Here is a 13,333-nt window from a genome sequence, read left to right on the forward strand (position 1 = left end):
GTGTATATGTGTGTGTATGCGTTTGTTTGTTTGAGTGTGTTTTGCTTTGTTTTTCATTGACCGTTCATGCAAAATATGCAATTCATTTAGCAGCAAGTTGCCCTGGCATAGATATTGGGTTTTGTTCAGTCTAGCTGCGGGGCACAGAGATTGAAAATAAGTGTTCAATTATAGGAAAGGATGTATTCACTCACTCTGGCTACTTAGTATCATGATGTTTTGACACACTTGTGTTGTTTTCACTGATGGAGTTTTGGATTTAATCACAATAAAACTAAATTAAATATCCATCCAGAGTCACAAGACTTTGGTGTTTGACACACATTGAGCTTTTATGCTTGTGGATGGTCATTATCAGGGAAAAAAAAAAACCTTATGAGATACCTCTGCTTTATGCATATGATCCATTACTTAAACAATGTAACAAAATCAAGGAAAGGCTAGTTGGTTAAACATTTATCCATTTCTATTTACTGCATGTCAGCCTAAATATTAAAATGTTACAAGAGTTTTGTGGTTCTGTTTTCATTATGAATCCTATGATAAGGCCATTATAAGTTCATCAGGGTTTTTGTTCTTGTGGGCACACAAGTTTGGATACTTTTCAGAAGAAACAAGCTATTAATTTCAGTTCCAGTTTGCCTGTTAAATGATGTGTGTTGATTAAACCTGTTTCTGAAGTCTCTCTTTCTCTTTTCTTCTCTTCCAGGGTTTACCTGGTCCAATAGGGCCTGTTGGGCCGAAAGGTGCTCGGGTGTGTACACGTCTTCTTCCCGTTTGATGTGTGATTGCAACTTACAACGCTATTATTGTGACATTTGAGCTGTCTGAGGAGCCTATGGTTACCGTTGCAATGTTTGATCTTTTACAAAGCTGAAAATGAACGCTTTTTCTGACGTTCTTGTCGACTTATTTGAGATTTAAAGTCAAGTGATTTGACCTTGACTCCATAAGAGGGATTTTTACTACTATAGCTTCTCTTTTCTTCCGTCTCCCCCTCGTTTTCTGTTTTTTTCCTTTTTCTGTTTTTTGAGTCAACAGAGGCTCAACCATGACAAATTTGCTGCTGACAGCTGCCCGAGCCATAAGTGTGCATTTATGTGTGTTTTTAGCCTCCTACGGTCACATTAACATGTTCACATGTACAGCCACCTTCATTTATTTTGCTCTGTCATCAGTTTGATGTATTCAGAAACAATTTATATTTTATTCTCACTGTGCCACTTTATAGAGTGTACTCAAACATACACGCGCTCTAGCTGTTGTGTTTGTAGTTGAGCTGTATTAAAGGCTCTTTATCAGGCTAGACTCCGCCCACATTGGCTGGAATTTCCTGTTTAAAATCAGACTGAGGCCCTGCTGTCTTTAGGCACCGCACACACACACACATATGCATGTGTCTTCCAATGCACATTTGTATCAAAGCACCTTGCATGGAGTTATCAGTCTGCCTTTTTGCTGTATGTGTGTGAGTGAATCTGTATGCGTAAGTTTTCATTGTACCCTGTGTTTGTTTGTGCATGTTGCCATCGTTTGTTCCCTGAAGTGAGCGTATGTGCCCTTGGACTACATTGTGGAGGCCAGCACCATGCAGTCCATGGGCATATACACTTACTTCATGGCCTGCATCAACACGAAGACGTCCATTCATCCATCCTAGCACCTCTCCATTCATCTGTACATCCTTGTGATCAAATCGTACGGTGGACGTCCGTTGGATTGCCAATGATTATATAGACTAAACTGTTTTAAAGTCTTACTTCTTCTGAGGGTTCGTTTTACTACTCAGGAGAGTTTCTATTCAAGTATTGACTTTGTCTCAGATATTTCTTCTAAAGCTGTTGCAGTATAAATGGGAGATTTAAAGATTGTCAAGGCCCATTCACATCAAGAATGATAACTATAAAAATAACTATATTTGCATCCACACCAACGAACGATAATGGTCTATTTATTCTAAGCTCATTTGCTGACGTTTCAAAGTGTGTACAACATGGTTTTGCTGTTCTTGTTGCATTTACATGGCTTTAACCAGCAGATGTCCTCAACATGCCATGTTTAGAGTGAATAGCTAGTGTAATCGATCTAATCTAACAGTGAATTTGGCTGACGAAGTTAATAACAGCACCTAGTCTTTTTCACTGCAACTTCAAAGGAAGCAAGACAATGTTGTCGAAATAAGCGCTGGATACCTGAGATAATTTTATATTACATTGTTTGCTAGCCTGGCATAATGATCTCATCGTTCTCACCATTTATTCCGAGGGTATGACCGATTGTTTTCCATATGTCCATTTTCTTAAAAGTATTATTGAAAAGGGGGGTTGACATTTCAAACAGTTGTGTTTTTTTTCTGGACCTCGGCGATTAACTTCTCTGCAATGTCATCTGCCATTTTAATTGTGAAGCCCTTAAATTAGAATGGATTCTGATTGGCTGTCAGTGTTTTATTGTTCAACAGCTGGAAAAAATCATTCTGAAAGTGATCCCAATGGTATTGTTTCTCTATATCGTTATAGCTGTGGTGTGGACAGTGCTGTTCTTTTATATTTAGAAGGATTTTTAGACCTACATATTTAACGTTATCTTAATAGTTATCGTTCTTGGTGTGAACGGGCCTTAAAATAGATCTATGAAATTAATATGGATAGCATATTAATCAACCACCTAGAACACCCTAGCACTACTAATTATATACCCATATAGCAATCACCCCAAACACCACTTTTGAGGGGAAAAAAATGAGATATTAAACCAAAACAAAGTAATAATTTGTGATCTTTCCCATTGTCCCCTGCTCCAGGCATCAGTTTTGAGCTTCTCTCTGTTTCTTTATAGGGTTTCATTGGAATCCCGGGACTTTTTGGTTTACCTGGAGCTGATGGTGAAAGAGTGAGTCTGTTCATGTTATGACTCCGTCTGTAGCCTCCTTCATTGAGTCATTTTTCAGCAGTCATGTGATCGTAACAGTCAGTGGGCAAATGTTCCGGCTGTTGTGTAACGCCGCTAAAGTACTTCCCATAAAACCATTAAAACACCCACAGATGCAACACCTCATTAATACAGTCACCTCATTGACATGATAAACCATGTCACATGATTTCCCATTTACAGTCTTCTAAACCACAAACACTAATTACTAAGCATATTCAATTAATTCTGCATACAGCATACTTAATTTAAACCTTGTGAAAATTATAGAAATTTATATATATATATATATATATATATATATATATATATATATATATATATATATATATATATATATATATATGCGTGTTTGTTTGTTTAACAGCACAGTGACTATACTGCCTTTTTGCATACTATATAATATATGGGTATATATTAAATATTAACTGTAGCTATCTATATATATCCATAGCTGTTATAGTTCCAAGGTTCATACTTTATATTAGGTGTCTTTAACTACTAAAAATAAGTAAAATGTGCTTCTTTTGTTCACACTTTTGCTGCTGTTGAGGTGGGGTATTGGGTAAGATTAGGGACATGGGTCGGTTTAAGGGTGGGTTAAGATATAAGGGAAGGCACAAGAGTGTAATTATACATAAATTAATTACGCACTGTAAACCCGAATAAGTTGGCAAAACTCAAAAAAATTGAGGCAATCGGTTACAAAGAAAGTTAAGTTTAAGCAAGCAGAACTGGCACTATTTTGTACTCATATTTTGATTGTTATTACATTTAAATATTTGAGTGCACTAATTCATACATTTAACTTCAAATTAAAAAACCTCAACATAAACGTTTTTATTAGTGGAAACTTAGCTAGCTATATCAAGCTAATTCAGAACATGCTAATTTGCTAGCATGTTAGCAATAGCATGGTATTGCACTTGCTGAATGAGTGCAGAAATATAAAACATTTAATATACCTGTTCTCAAACCAAGCCGCATGCACCACTCTCCAAAAACCCACATTAACAGAAACCCTTCTGCAGTTAGCATAACAAAACATTAATCGCTACTAAATCTCCCACTTAACATAAATCGTGCACAATAAAACATTATATAACACTTAATTTTAACATGTACTCTCCCTTCGGCAAAGCATTCTGGGAAATAGAAATCCCAGCCCAGTTTCAGTTAAACTTAAGTTTGTCTAAATTAAAAGAAATGAGTTCATAAAACTCAAAACAATGAAACAGTTCAGTTTACTTAAAATATATCAGTTCTGTGAACTTGAAACAAAAAGAAAGTTCTAAATACTCAAAAGTTAATTTGACTGAACTAATTTGTTTAAATTAAGTTTGTCCTACTCAAACCAATTAATTATTTGAGTGTTAGGGTTTACAGTGCAGCTGTAATTACATGCAGGTATTTTTAAAATATAAGTACAATGTAAAACCATGAATGTACACAATAAGTGCATTGTATCAAATGATTAATTTAAATGTTAGTGCATAGTAGTTAAAGACACCTACTATAAAGTGGGACCGTTCTAAGCATAATTCTAACTGCTGTTACTGTTATTAGTATGGAAATAGATTAGTGGTAGATTTTTAAATCAATTGCTGCCCACTACTGGTAGATGTATGACAGTAGATCCTATCATGGATGTGTGTGTTTGTGTGTGTGTTGTGAAAGTGGAAACTACTTCCAGCTGGTTCTGGCGTTCAGCTGAGGGTGTTTGGATGAGTCATATGATAATAGAGTGTGTGTATACACACACACACACACACACAGTGTAGTGGGGTCTTTGAGTTCTTCTTTCTAATGGCATGAGACTTTTAATCACAGGTGACTTTATTAGCAATTATTTATGTCTCTCTCTTTCTCTGTCTCTTTTTCTTTTTCAGGGTAGTCCTGGTCCACCAGGGAAGAGGGGCAAGATGGGTAGGCCGGTAAAGTTTTGTCTCAACATACTTTATAGATACAGATGTGAGTTTGTTGTAAGTGTGTGTGAGAAATGTAAGATTTTTTTCAAAATATGTAATAATTTTGTTGTATTGCATGGCCCTACAGTGTAACAAATGCATTTTTAAAAGTACAGTCTATGTAGGTTATCAATATGAGGTCAATAAAGATGCATGCATAGTAATTATACAATATTTTTTTTTTATTAAATAATGGTTATTTATATATAATTGTGTGTGTGTGAGAGAGAGAGAGAGATTTACTTTTCATTGCATCATGAAATCATCATTGTCCCGTGGCCTTTGGGACACAATAGATACACACACATAGACACACACACACTTACTAAGATGCAGAATCAGCCATGCAGGGGTTGTTTAAATCAGCATGACCTTTGACATCTGACCTCATAAATTTCCTGTTGAATCAGCAGGGCTCAGTGTTATCATCTGAGTGATGTCATGTCATGATTAGAACAGTCCCCCTAATCCACTCTTTGGTGGGAACATGCTGGATAGCAACATGCTAATGACACTCGGAAATCTTATGCCATCGCACACCAATGGCCTTGCAACAAACCAGAACACCTCAACAACCGCATGCCAATGGCTCAGCAACTATCCAGAGCATCTTAGCAACCACTCAGATTGTAGCGTCATGTGGGCAACTTGTGAAAAATCAAATTGTGTAGATAATCTGTGATATCATAAGTAACTTATAAATTCATTCTCTCTTTCTCTCAGGGCTTTCCTGGTGATTTTGGAGAAAGAGGGCCACCAGGACTGGATGGGGAACCAGTGAGTTGAACTTTTTATTTTTCAGATGTATTGTTTCATCTTCTCATAAAGCAGATAAAACACTTACAACAGAGATGATGAGAAATGCACATGTACATGGTGTCTGCAGCTCAAACAGCCTCCAAACAAGCAGTGTGTGTGTGTGCGTGTGCGCGTTTTTGTGACATATCAGGACACAAATTTGTATAATGACATGGGTATGACATAGGTATTACAAGGAGAGGGTGACTTATGAGGACATTACCCTATTTTTCAAAAGGCTTATAAATCATACAGAATGAGTTTTTTTGAGAAAGTAAAAATGTGCACAATTTTCTGTGATGGTTAGGTTTAGGTGTAGGGTTGGTGTAGGTCGATAGAAAATACGGTTTGTGCAGTATAAAAACCATTACGCCTATGGACCTGTGTGTGTGTGTGTGTGTGTGGTCCTGGTAAACCCTACATCATGGGGACAGAGTGTCCCCACAAAGATGGCAATATCTGAAACCCTTGTCCTTGTGGGACATTTTTTGGTCCCCATAATGAAAACAACAGCTTATAAATTTATCTAAATTATGTTTTTTGAAAATGTTAAAATGCAGAAAGTTTTCTGTGATGGGTAGGTTTAGGGTTAGAGGATAGAATGTGCAGTTTGTGCGGTATAAAAATGATTATGTCAATGGAAACCCCCCATAAAATTTGTGTGTGTGTTTTCAGGGTGAATGCACTCAGTATGCGTGTTTGTGTCTGTGAGATAATTGTGTACAGGTGTAAACCTCATCCTTTACTTTTGGTATCTTGGCTGAACACAATTTTCCACTCACTGTTTATGTACACACACACACACACACACACACACACACACACACACACACACACACTGTATTTTCTGTACTGTTCTGTATTTCTTTCTGGTATGGAAGCCAAATTGAATTTGTTGAATGCAAACAAGGCTGTGCAGAGTAGATGCTGAATAAAAAGAAATTAAACCAGCCTAAGCTGGTTTGCTGGTCATAAATAGTCTCCCAGTCTGATCATGCTGGCCTGGTTTGTTGGTTGGGTTTTTGGCACATGTAAATTTGTCAGCCTTGGAGACTAGCTTAAACCAGCTAAGACCAGAAAACCATTTTAGGCTTATTTATTTATTTATTTATTTACGTATAGGGAAGGTGTTAGATCATGTCTTTCTATCCACTGAATTTATTTATTTCAGTTAGGAAGGTGTTAGGTCATGTATTTTTTGTCCAGTGTATTGATTGATTGATTGATTGATTGATTGATTGATTGATTGATTGATTGATTGATTGATTGATTGATTGATTGGTTGATTGGTTGATTGATTGATTTCAGTCGGGAAGATGTTAGGTCATGTCTTTTTTGTCTAGTGGATTGATTGATTGATTGATTGATTGATTGATTTCAGTCGGGAATGTGTTAGGTCATATCTTTTTGTCAAGTGGATGGATGGATTAATTGATTGATTGATTGATTGATTTCAGTCGGGAAGATGTTAGGTCATGTCTTTTTTGTCTAGTGGATTGATTGATTGATTGATTGATTGATTGATTGATTGATTTATTGATTGATTGGTTGATTGATTGATTGATTTCAGTCGGGAAGGTGTTAGGTCATCTTTTTGTCAAGTGGATTGATTGATTGATTGATTGATTGATTGATTGATTGATTGATTAATTGATTGATTGATTGATTGATTGATTGCTTGGTTTCAGTCAGGAAGGTGTTAGGTCATATCTTTTTGTCAAGTGGATTGATTGATTGATTGATTGATTGATTGATTGATTGATTGATTGATTGATTGATTTCAGTCGGGAAGGTGTTAGGTCATGTCTTTTTGTCCAATGGATGGATGGATGATTTTATTTATTTATTTTGGTTTGGAAGGTGTTAGGGCATGTCTTTTTGTCCGATGGATGGATGGATGGATGGATGGATGGATGGATGGATGGATGGATGGATGGATGGATGGATGGATGGATGGATGGATGGATGGATGGATGGATGGATGGATGGATGGATGGATGGATGGATTGATTGATTGATTGATTGAAGCCAGGAATTAAATTTTTTGAGAAAAAACTTTCATTCATGTAGTACATTTTTTGGGTTGATTAGTTGAAAAATTATCATTCATTGGATGGAGTATGTGACATCATAACAGGAAGTGTTTCAGTCAAAGCCCGCCTCTTTTTCACCTGTAAATGTGGGGAGTGTAAGAACAGGAACTTGAAAGCCCTCTCATTTCCTGTTCTCCTTTTCCTGAAAAGAGGAGTGAAGTGCTCCTTTCATCCTTTCATCACACCAGGGGAACGAGAGGAAATGGCTCCAGCACGCTGCTGCCGAGTCAACAACAAACCATCTCTGTTTCTACAAAAACACTCACACGCACTCTCTCTACAGCACCCACTCGTTTGTGTAGCCATATTAATTTCTCTGAATATAAAGAGAGTGCATATACACAGCACATGTTATAAAGGACACGCATGCATGTACTAACCCATGAAGCACTAGAAATCTGTGTTTAAGAAGGAAAGCATAACACTCTGTCTGTTTCTCTGTTCATGTCAGGGTGTTATAGGAGCTCCTGGTCCTCCTGGTGTCCTTGGATTGATTGTAAGTTAAAAAGTTTACTCAAAGTCCCCCTATTATGCTTTTTCGGATGTTATCTTTCTTGTAGTGTGTAATATAGCTGTTGTAAAAGTCCTGCAAAGTTTCAAAGATCAAAATCTGTGAATCAGGAGCTGAAATTCAGATATGGTAATGGGCATTTAGTTTCTGACACATGCTGTAAGCGGTTGACCAATCACAACAGGCTAGGCCATCTGACCAATTAGAGCAGAGTAGGCTCTCAGGAAGGAGGGGTGATTAGTGGCAAATCTGTTATTTTAAATGGTTTAATATTTTTTTCTTTATTTAAAAAAATAATAATAATTTTAGATGACTGGCATTGGAAATGGTTTGGCAGATTTACAAGTGCAATGTTATTTAGATACAAATACAAAATTTGAATCAAATACAGGCAGAAAAAAATCTTGTCATTTGAGCAATTGCACAAATGTGCATGCTGGAAAAAGAAGTATAAATCAAAGTGATGTCAGTTTAAAATGCTTTACAGGCGATCTAACCAATCATAACACCTAAACTGCCATCTTGTCTGACAAAGCATTCAGGGAAGTTAGTAGATTAATGTCGGTGGACTTGAACTTGAAAAATGGTGTGTATTGACGAGCATACCTTCTGATGTTCATTCATGTTTATTTGATGCTATAAATGAACTAGTAGGAAGAGAAGATCGCTTCACGAGCCGCTTGAACTGAGGCGCTACAGCGATCTGTAACGACACATTAAAGAGCCACAAAATGATATTTATTGTTTAAATTAATTAAAAAATTACAACATCTGAAATTTGAGATTGTTTCATATCAAAAGTAACCTGCTCTGTCTTGTCTGTCGACACGTTGTCAGTGCCCTCTTTGCTCTGCGATGTATTTTTCACTGCGTGAGAACATGATATCATGTGTGGCATGAGAGCGGCATGGCTTGTCGGGCGTAACTAAAGGGCGTGGGTCTTTGCGAACAGTCATTTGTAATAATATTTTGCAGTACTACTATTTTATTATATTTTTGATCACATAAATACAGTCTGGGTGAGACTTTCTTCAAAAACAATAAGAAAAATCTTACCAGCCCCAAACTTTAGAACGGTAATATAGCAATCAAATTAAAGTTATAACTAATCATCGATACAAATCACATCCCACCTGTAAGTTTATCAGGATGTCTGCTCACTCTCTGTTCGGTATTTATACACAGATAGTGTGTCTCTTGTTGTTGTAGTACAGCTGAAATCAGTTTCACCTAAACAGCATGATGTTCATATTAAATCCATATTTGCTTTTACAAATGTAAACAAGTTGATGGCATATTTGGTACTTAAGTGAGTAAAGTGAGACCATGTGCCCCCTGCAGGCCCTCTTAGCATGATGTTTTACTTCAATAAAACACTAAAACCCACAATATTCTTTTAAATTGATAATATTAATCAGATGAAGCTTAATAAGTTAGATCAATGCTCATTCCCATCTTTTCTCCAGGGTGATATGGGCCCTGTCGGCATAATCGGTTTACCAGGACCAAACGGACTGAAAGTAAGTCATGCACATATGCAGCCCACGCATATCTCTATCGCTCACCAGCCATTTCAGTGTTTGTGTGTTTGTGTTTGTTCCAGGGCGTCCCAGGGAACGTGGGCGAGCCTGGACTGAAAGGTGATAAGGTGATCTGAATACTCTGTTATTGGCCTGTTTTGCAGCATGTGATGGAAATTCTCTCTCCCTATTGGCCACCCTATGTTACGCATGTTTTAAAAGTTCTGTATAATAATACAGTACACATTAAGCGCTATCAGCAGTTTTATGGCATAATGTTGATTATCATGATCAATAATGTAGTTTTTTAAATAAATAAATATTTTCAATATTATTTATTAATGCACATACATTGGTAGTCAGCTTTCTGGAAGCATTAAAAGTGGAAATTTAAAGCTTGCATTTTTTCCAACTTAAATTCATTGAGTAAAGTTGTCTGTAATATTGTCTAAATTGTCCATTTAGCAGTTCTAATACTTTAATAAGTGGATGCATAACCAACTTAATTTGTGAGAATACCGTTTTATTGATATAAACAGTCCCTTTCTGGTGTCCTTGTGCATGTTGTGCAAAAGTTAAAAATTAAATTTTACACAGAAAAGGTCAGTAAGTGATTCTAGCATCCTGCCATGTAATATTTAAAGAGACAGTTCACCTAAAAATGAAAATTCTGTCATCATTTACTCATCTTCAAGTTCTTCCAAACCTGTATGAGTTTCTTTCTTCTGTTGAACACAAAAGAAGACATTTTGAAGAATGTCAGAAACCAAATAGTTGATAGACCCCATTGACTTCCATAGTCTTTTTTCCCCGCATACTTTAGAAGTCAGAGGGGCCCATCAAGTGTTTGGTTACCCATATTCTTCAAAATATCCTCTTTTTGAAAGAAATGAATACAGGTTTGGAACAACTTGAGGGTAAATGATGACAGAATTTTTATTTTTGGGTGAACTATTCCTTTAAGTCTTGTGGATATACTTTAATGTACCATCTACTACAGTTGTTCTAAAACCTGAGAAGAAATTATTTCCTGTACCAATCAACATTATGCAACAAATGCTGTCTATAGAGCTTAACTTGCTTTAAATCTGGAGCTTTGCTTTAACAGTTTATGATTATGTTAGGTTAACGATCAGACTTCTTCTCAAACTGCTTTTTGAGAGCGAAAACCACATAGATCTTGCCCTAACCATCTTCTTCTGTCACTTTCTCTGGTCTTTTTTCTGACTTTGACTTACTTCACTACTTATTTCTTACTTTTTCCTTCTCTTTCACTTTTTCCTCTCTCAGGGTGATGTTGGGCTTCCTGGAGAGCAAGGGGAGATTGGGTTTCAAGGAGACAAGGTATACCTTCCAGAGTGACCCCTCATTTCCCCCTGTCAAACACACATTTGCACACTGTCAGCGCAGAGCAGCGGTCGTCCGGATGTCTGGTGTTTTAATTAAACATGACCTTCTAATTGCCCCGATTTTAGAGCTTTCATAGACAGTTACACATGCAGTCTCTCACATACATGCTCTTGAACTTGTGTTTGTGCTAATATGATGAATATATAACTGTGTGCATTTTATTTCTGTTTGTTTCAGGGCGTACAGGGTTTGCCGGGATTACCAGGACTTCGTGGAAAACCAGGACCACAGGTATGTTTGTTTCTTTCCTAAAAAAATCGGTCAGGATTAACTTACACTCATGCCGTTCCAATTTTGACTTAAAAGTAGAAATTCTTGTTCTTATTGGTTTTTTCTATGTAATTAGTCTCCATGAGAACCAAAGCTTTCGAGCTTCAAAAAAAGTCTCAAAAGCACCATTGAAATGTCTAAACAATGGTTCGTGTGACTTGTGCACAATATTCAAAGTCTTCTGAATCCATACAGAATATCCATTTTGAAGCTTGAAAGCCATTAATTGTAATTGCATGTAAAAGAGCATTTCTTTCAAAACATTTCTTCAAAACTCTTTTTACATGTTCAACTTTCTTTAGTGTGTTTCTTTAATGTTGCTGTTTGAGCAGGAAAAAGCTCTGCAAAATTACAAAGTCCCTCCAGCGGGAGATCTTCTCTATATCAGTATCACTGTTTCTGAACTCCCTGAAACTCCTTCATTAAAGTCTTGAATTTTCTTCTGGGAACAAACACGTCACAGTATTCCTCATTTAAATAATTCCCACCCGAAGCATATGCAGAATAAAGGGGCGGGGCCTTATTGAGTTAGTTAGTAGTGTGTTGTAACTCGAAGGTTATTGTAAGGGGCGCGACATTTCCAAAACATGCTCGAAGCGCTTGACCAATCACAACACAATGGTTCAGTCAACCAATCATAGCACAGAGAGACAGTAAGTAAACAGGGCGTTACTGACAGAGTGGGAAGAGACCAATGGAGAACAATGGAGAATATGAGAAAAATAATGTGCTTTTTGAACATTCAACCATGAAAACCTGTTCTAGTAGACCCCAAAAACTAAATCAATACTTTGTAAAAAGGAATAATATGGCCACTTTTACAGAATATAATATATGCCCATAATCAGGTATTAAAAAGCTACATAGTGTAACTGAACTTCAATTTCTGCTTAAGTATTTGCCCATTTTTTTTGTTCTAGTGTGTACATTTGTTTTTGTTTTGTTTTTGTTTAACCTAAAAGCTCATGGTCTGAATGTTCAGTTTATTTCATTGTGTACATGTCCGAATCAGCATCTGGGTGAATTTGTGTGTTTTGAAGGGCAAGACAGGAGAGAGAGGGCCCAGTGGATTACCAGGTCCACCAGGACCTGAGGTATGAATCAACATCTCATAACCTTTTTAATTTGTTCTGTTACTGATGTCAATAAATATACAAAATATGTGATGCTGATCGATGTACTCATTTAGGATTTGCGGTTAATTCTTTACAGGGTTTCCCTGGTGACATCGGAAAACCTGGACAAAATGGACCCGAGGGACCAAAGGTGTGTTATGTATAAAGAAAATCTTGGAAAAACAGGTGTTTTGAATATTTGCACAAATATATTTGTATCTTCATGCTGTTGATGTTTTCTTCATAGGGTAAGCCTGGAGCCAGAGGTTTACCAGGACCTCGTGGAGCGGCTGGACGAGAGGTGTGTGTGTTATTTGAAAGGTCTAAATGTCTTTAAAATATACCTGTGAGACAAAAATGAGTTTATTTTCATTTTAATTTGTAGGGTGATGAGGGTCCTGTAGGACCATCAGGGCCAGTAGGACTCGAGGTGAGTTGTGATTTACATATATGGGGAATTTGCATATGAAAACTACACGGTTTTTGCTGGTTGGTTGTTTGTTGGTAAACAGTGATCTTGTTTATAGTTGTTTATTTGTTTGCAATTTTGAAAATATATATTTTCCAAGAAATGTTTTGTTTTTGTTAGAGTTTCAGACAGGGTTATTATAGTAACTAAATATAACGAAACTATTATAGTATAGGTAACTAAAACTAAAACCCATAAAAAAAACATTTATAAACAAATAATTACTACAAAATAAATGTTAAGTAAAAA

The 13,333-nt window shown here is 36.6% G+C and overlaps 1 protein-coding gene across 1 annotated transcript in view; it reads left to right on the forward strand.

The window, feature by feature from the left end:
- col27a1a (collagen, type XXVII, alpha 1a) overlaps positions 1-13,333 on the forward strand; it is a 67,525-nt gene that overhangs the window by 28,840 nt on the left and 25,352 nt on the right. Inside the window, exons 10-22 of the mRNA XM_048165763.1 lie at positions 710-754; positions 2,839-2,892; positions 4,821-4,865; positions 5,622-5,675; positions 8,241-8,285; positions 9,767-9,820; positions 9,904-9,948; positions 11,111-11,164; positions 11,408-11,461; positions 12,541-12,594; positions 12,713-12,766; positions 12,863-12,916; positions 13,001-13,045. Coding sequence (XP_048021720.1) covers positions 710-754; positions 2,839-2,892; positions 4,821-4,865; positions 5,622-5,675; positions 8,241-8,285; positions 9,767-9,820; positions 9,904-9,948; positions 11,111-11,164; positions 11,408-11,461; positions 12,541-12,594; positions 12,713-12,766; positions 12,863-12,916; positions 13,001-13,045 — 657 coding nt within the window. The remainder of the gene's footprint in view (positions 1-709; positions 755-2,838; positions 2,893-4,820; positions 4,866-5,621; positions 5,676-8,240; positions 8,286-9,766; positions 9,821-9,903; positions 9,949-11,110; positions 11,165-11,407; positions 11,462-12,540; positions 12,595-12,712; positions 12,767-12,862; positions 12,917-13,000; positions 13,046-13,333) is intronic.

This window comes from Megalobrama amblycephala, linkage group LG18, assembly GCF_018812025.1.
Source record: "Megalobrama amblycephala isolate DHTTF-2021 linkage group LG18, ASM1881202v1, whole genome shotgun sequence".
NCBI classification, from domain to species: domain Eukaryota; kingdom Metazoa; phylum Chordata; class Actinopteri; order Cypriniformes; family Xenocyprididae; genus Megalobrama; species Megalobrama amblycephala.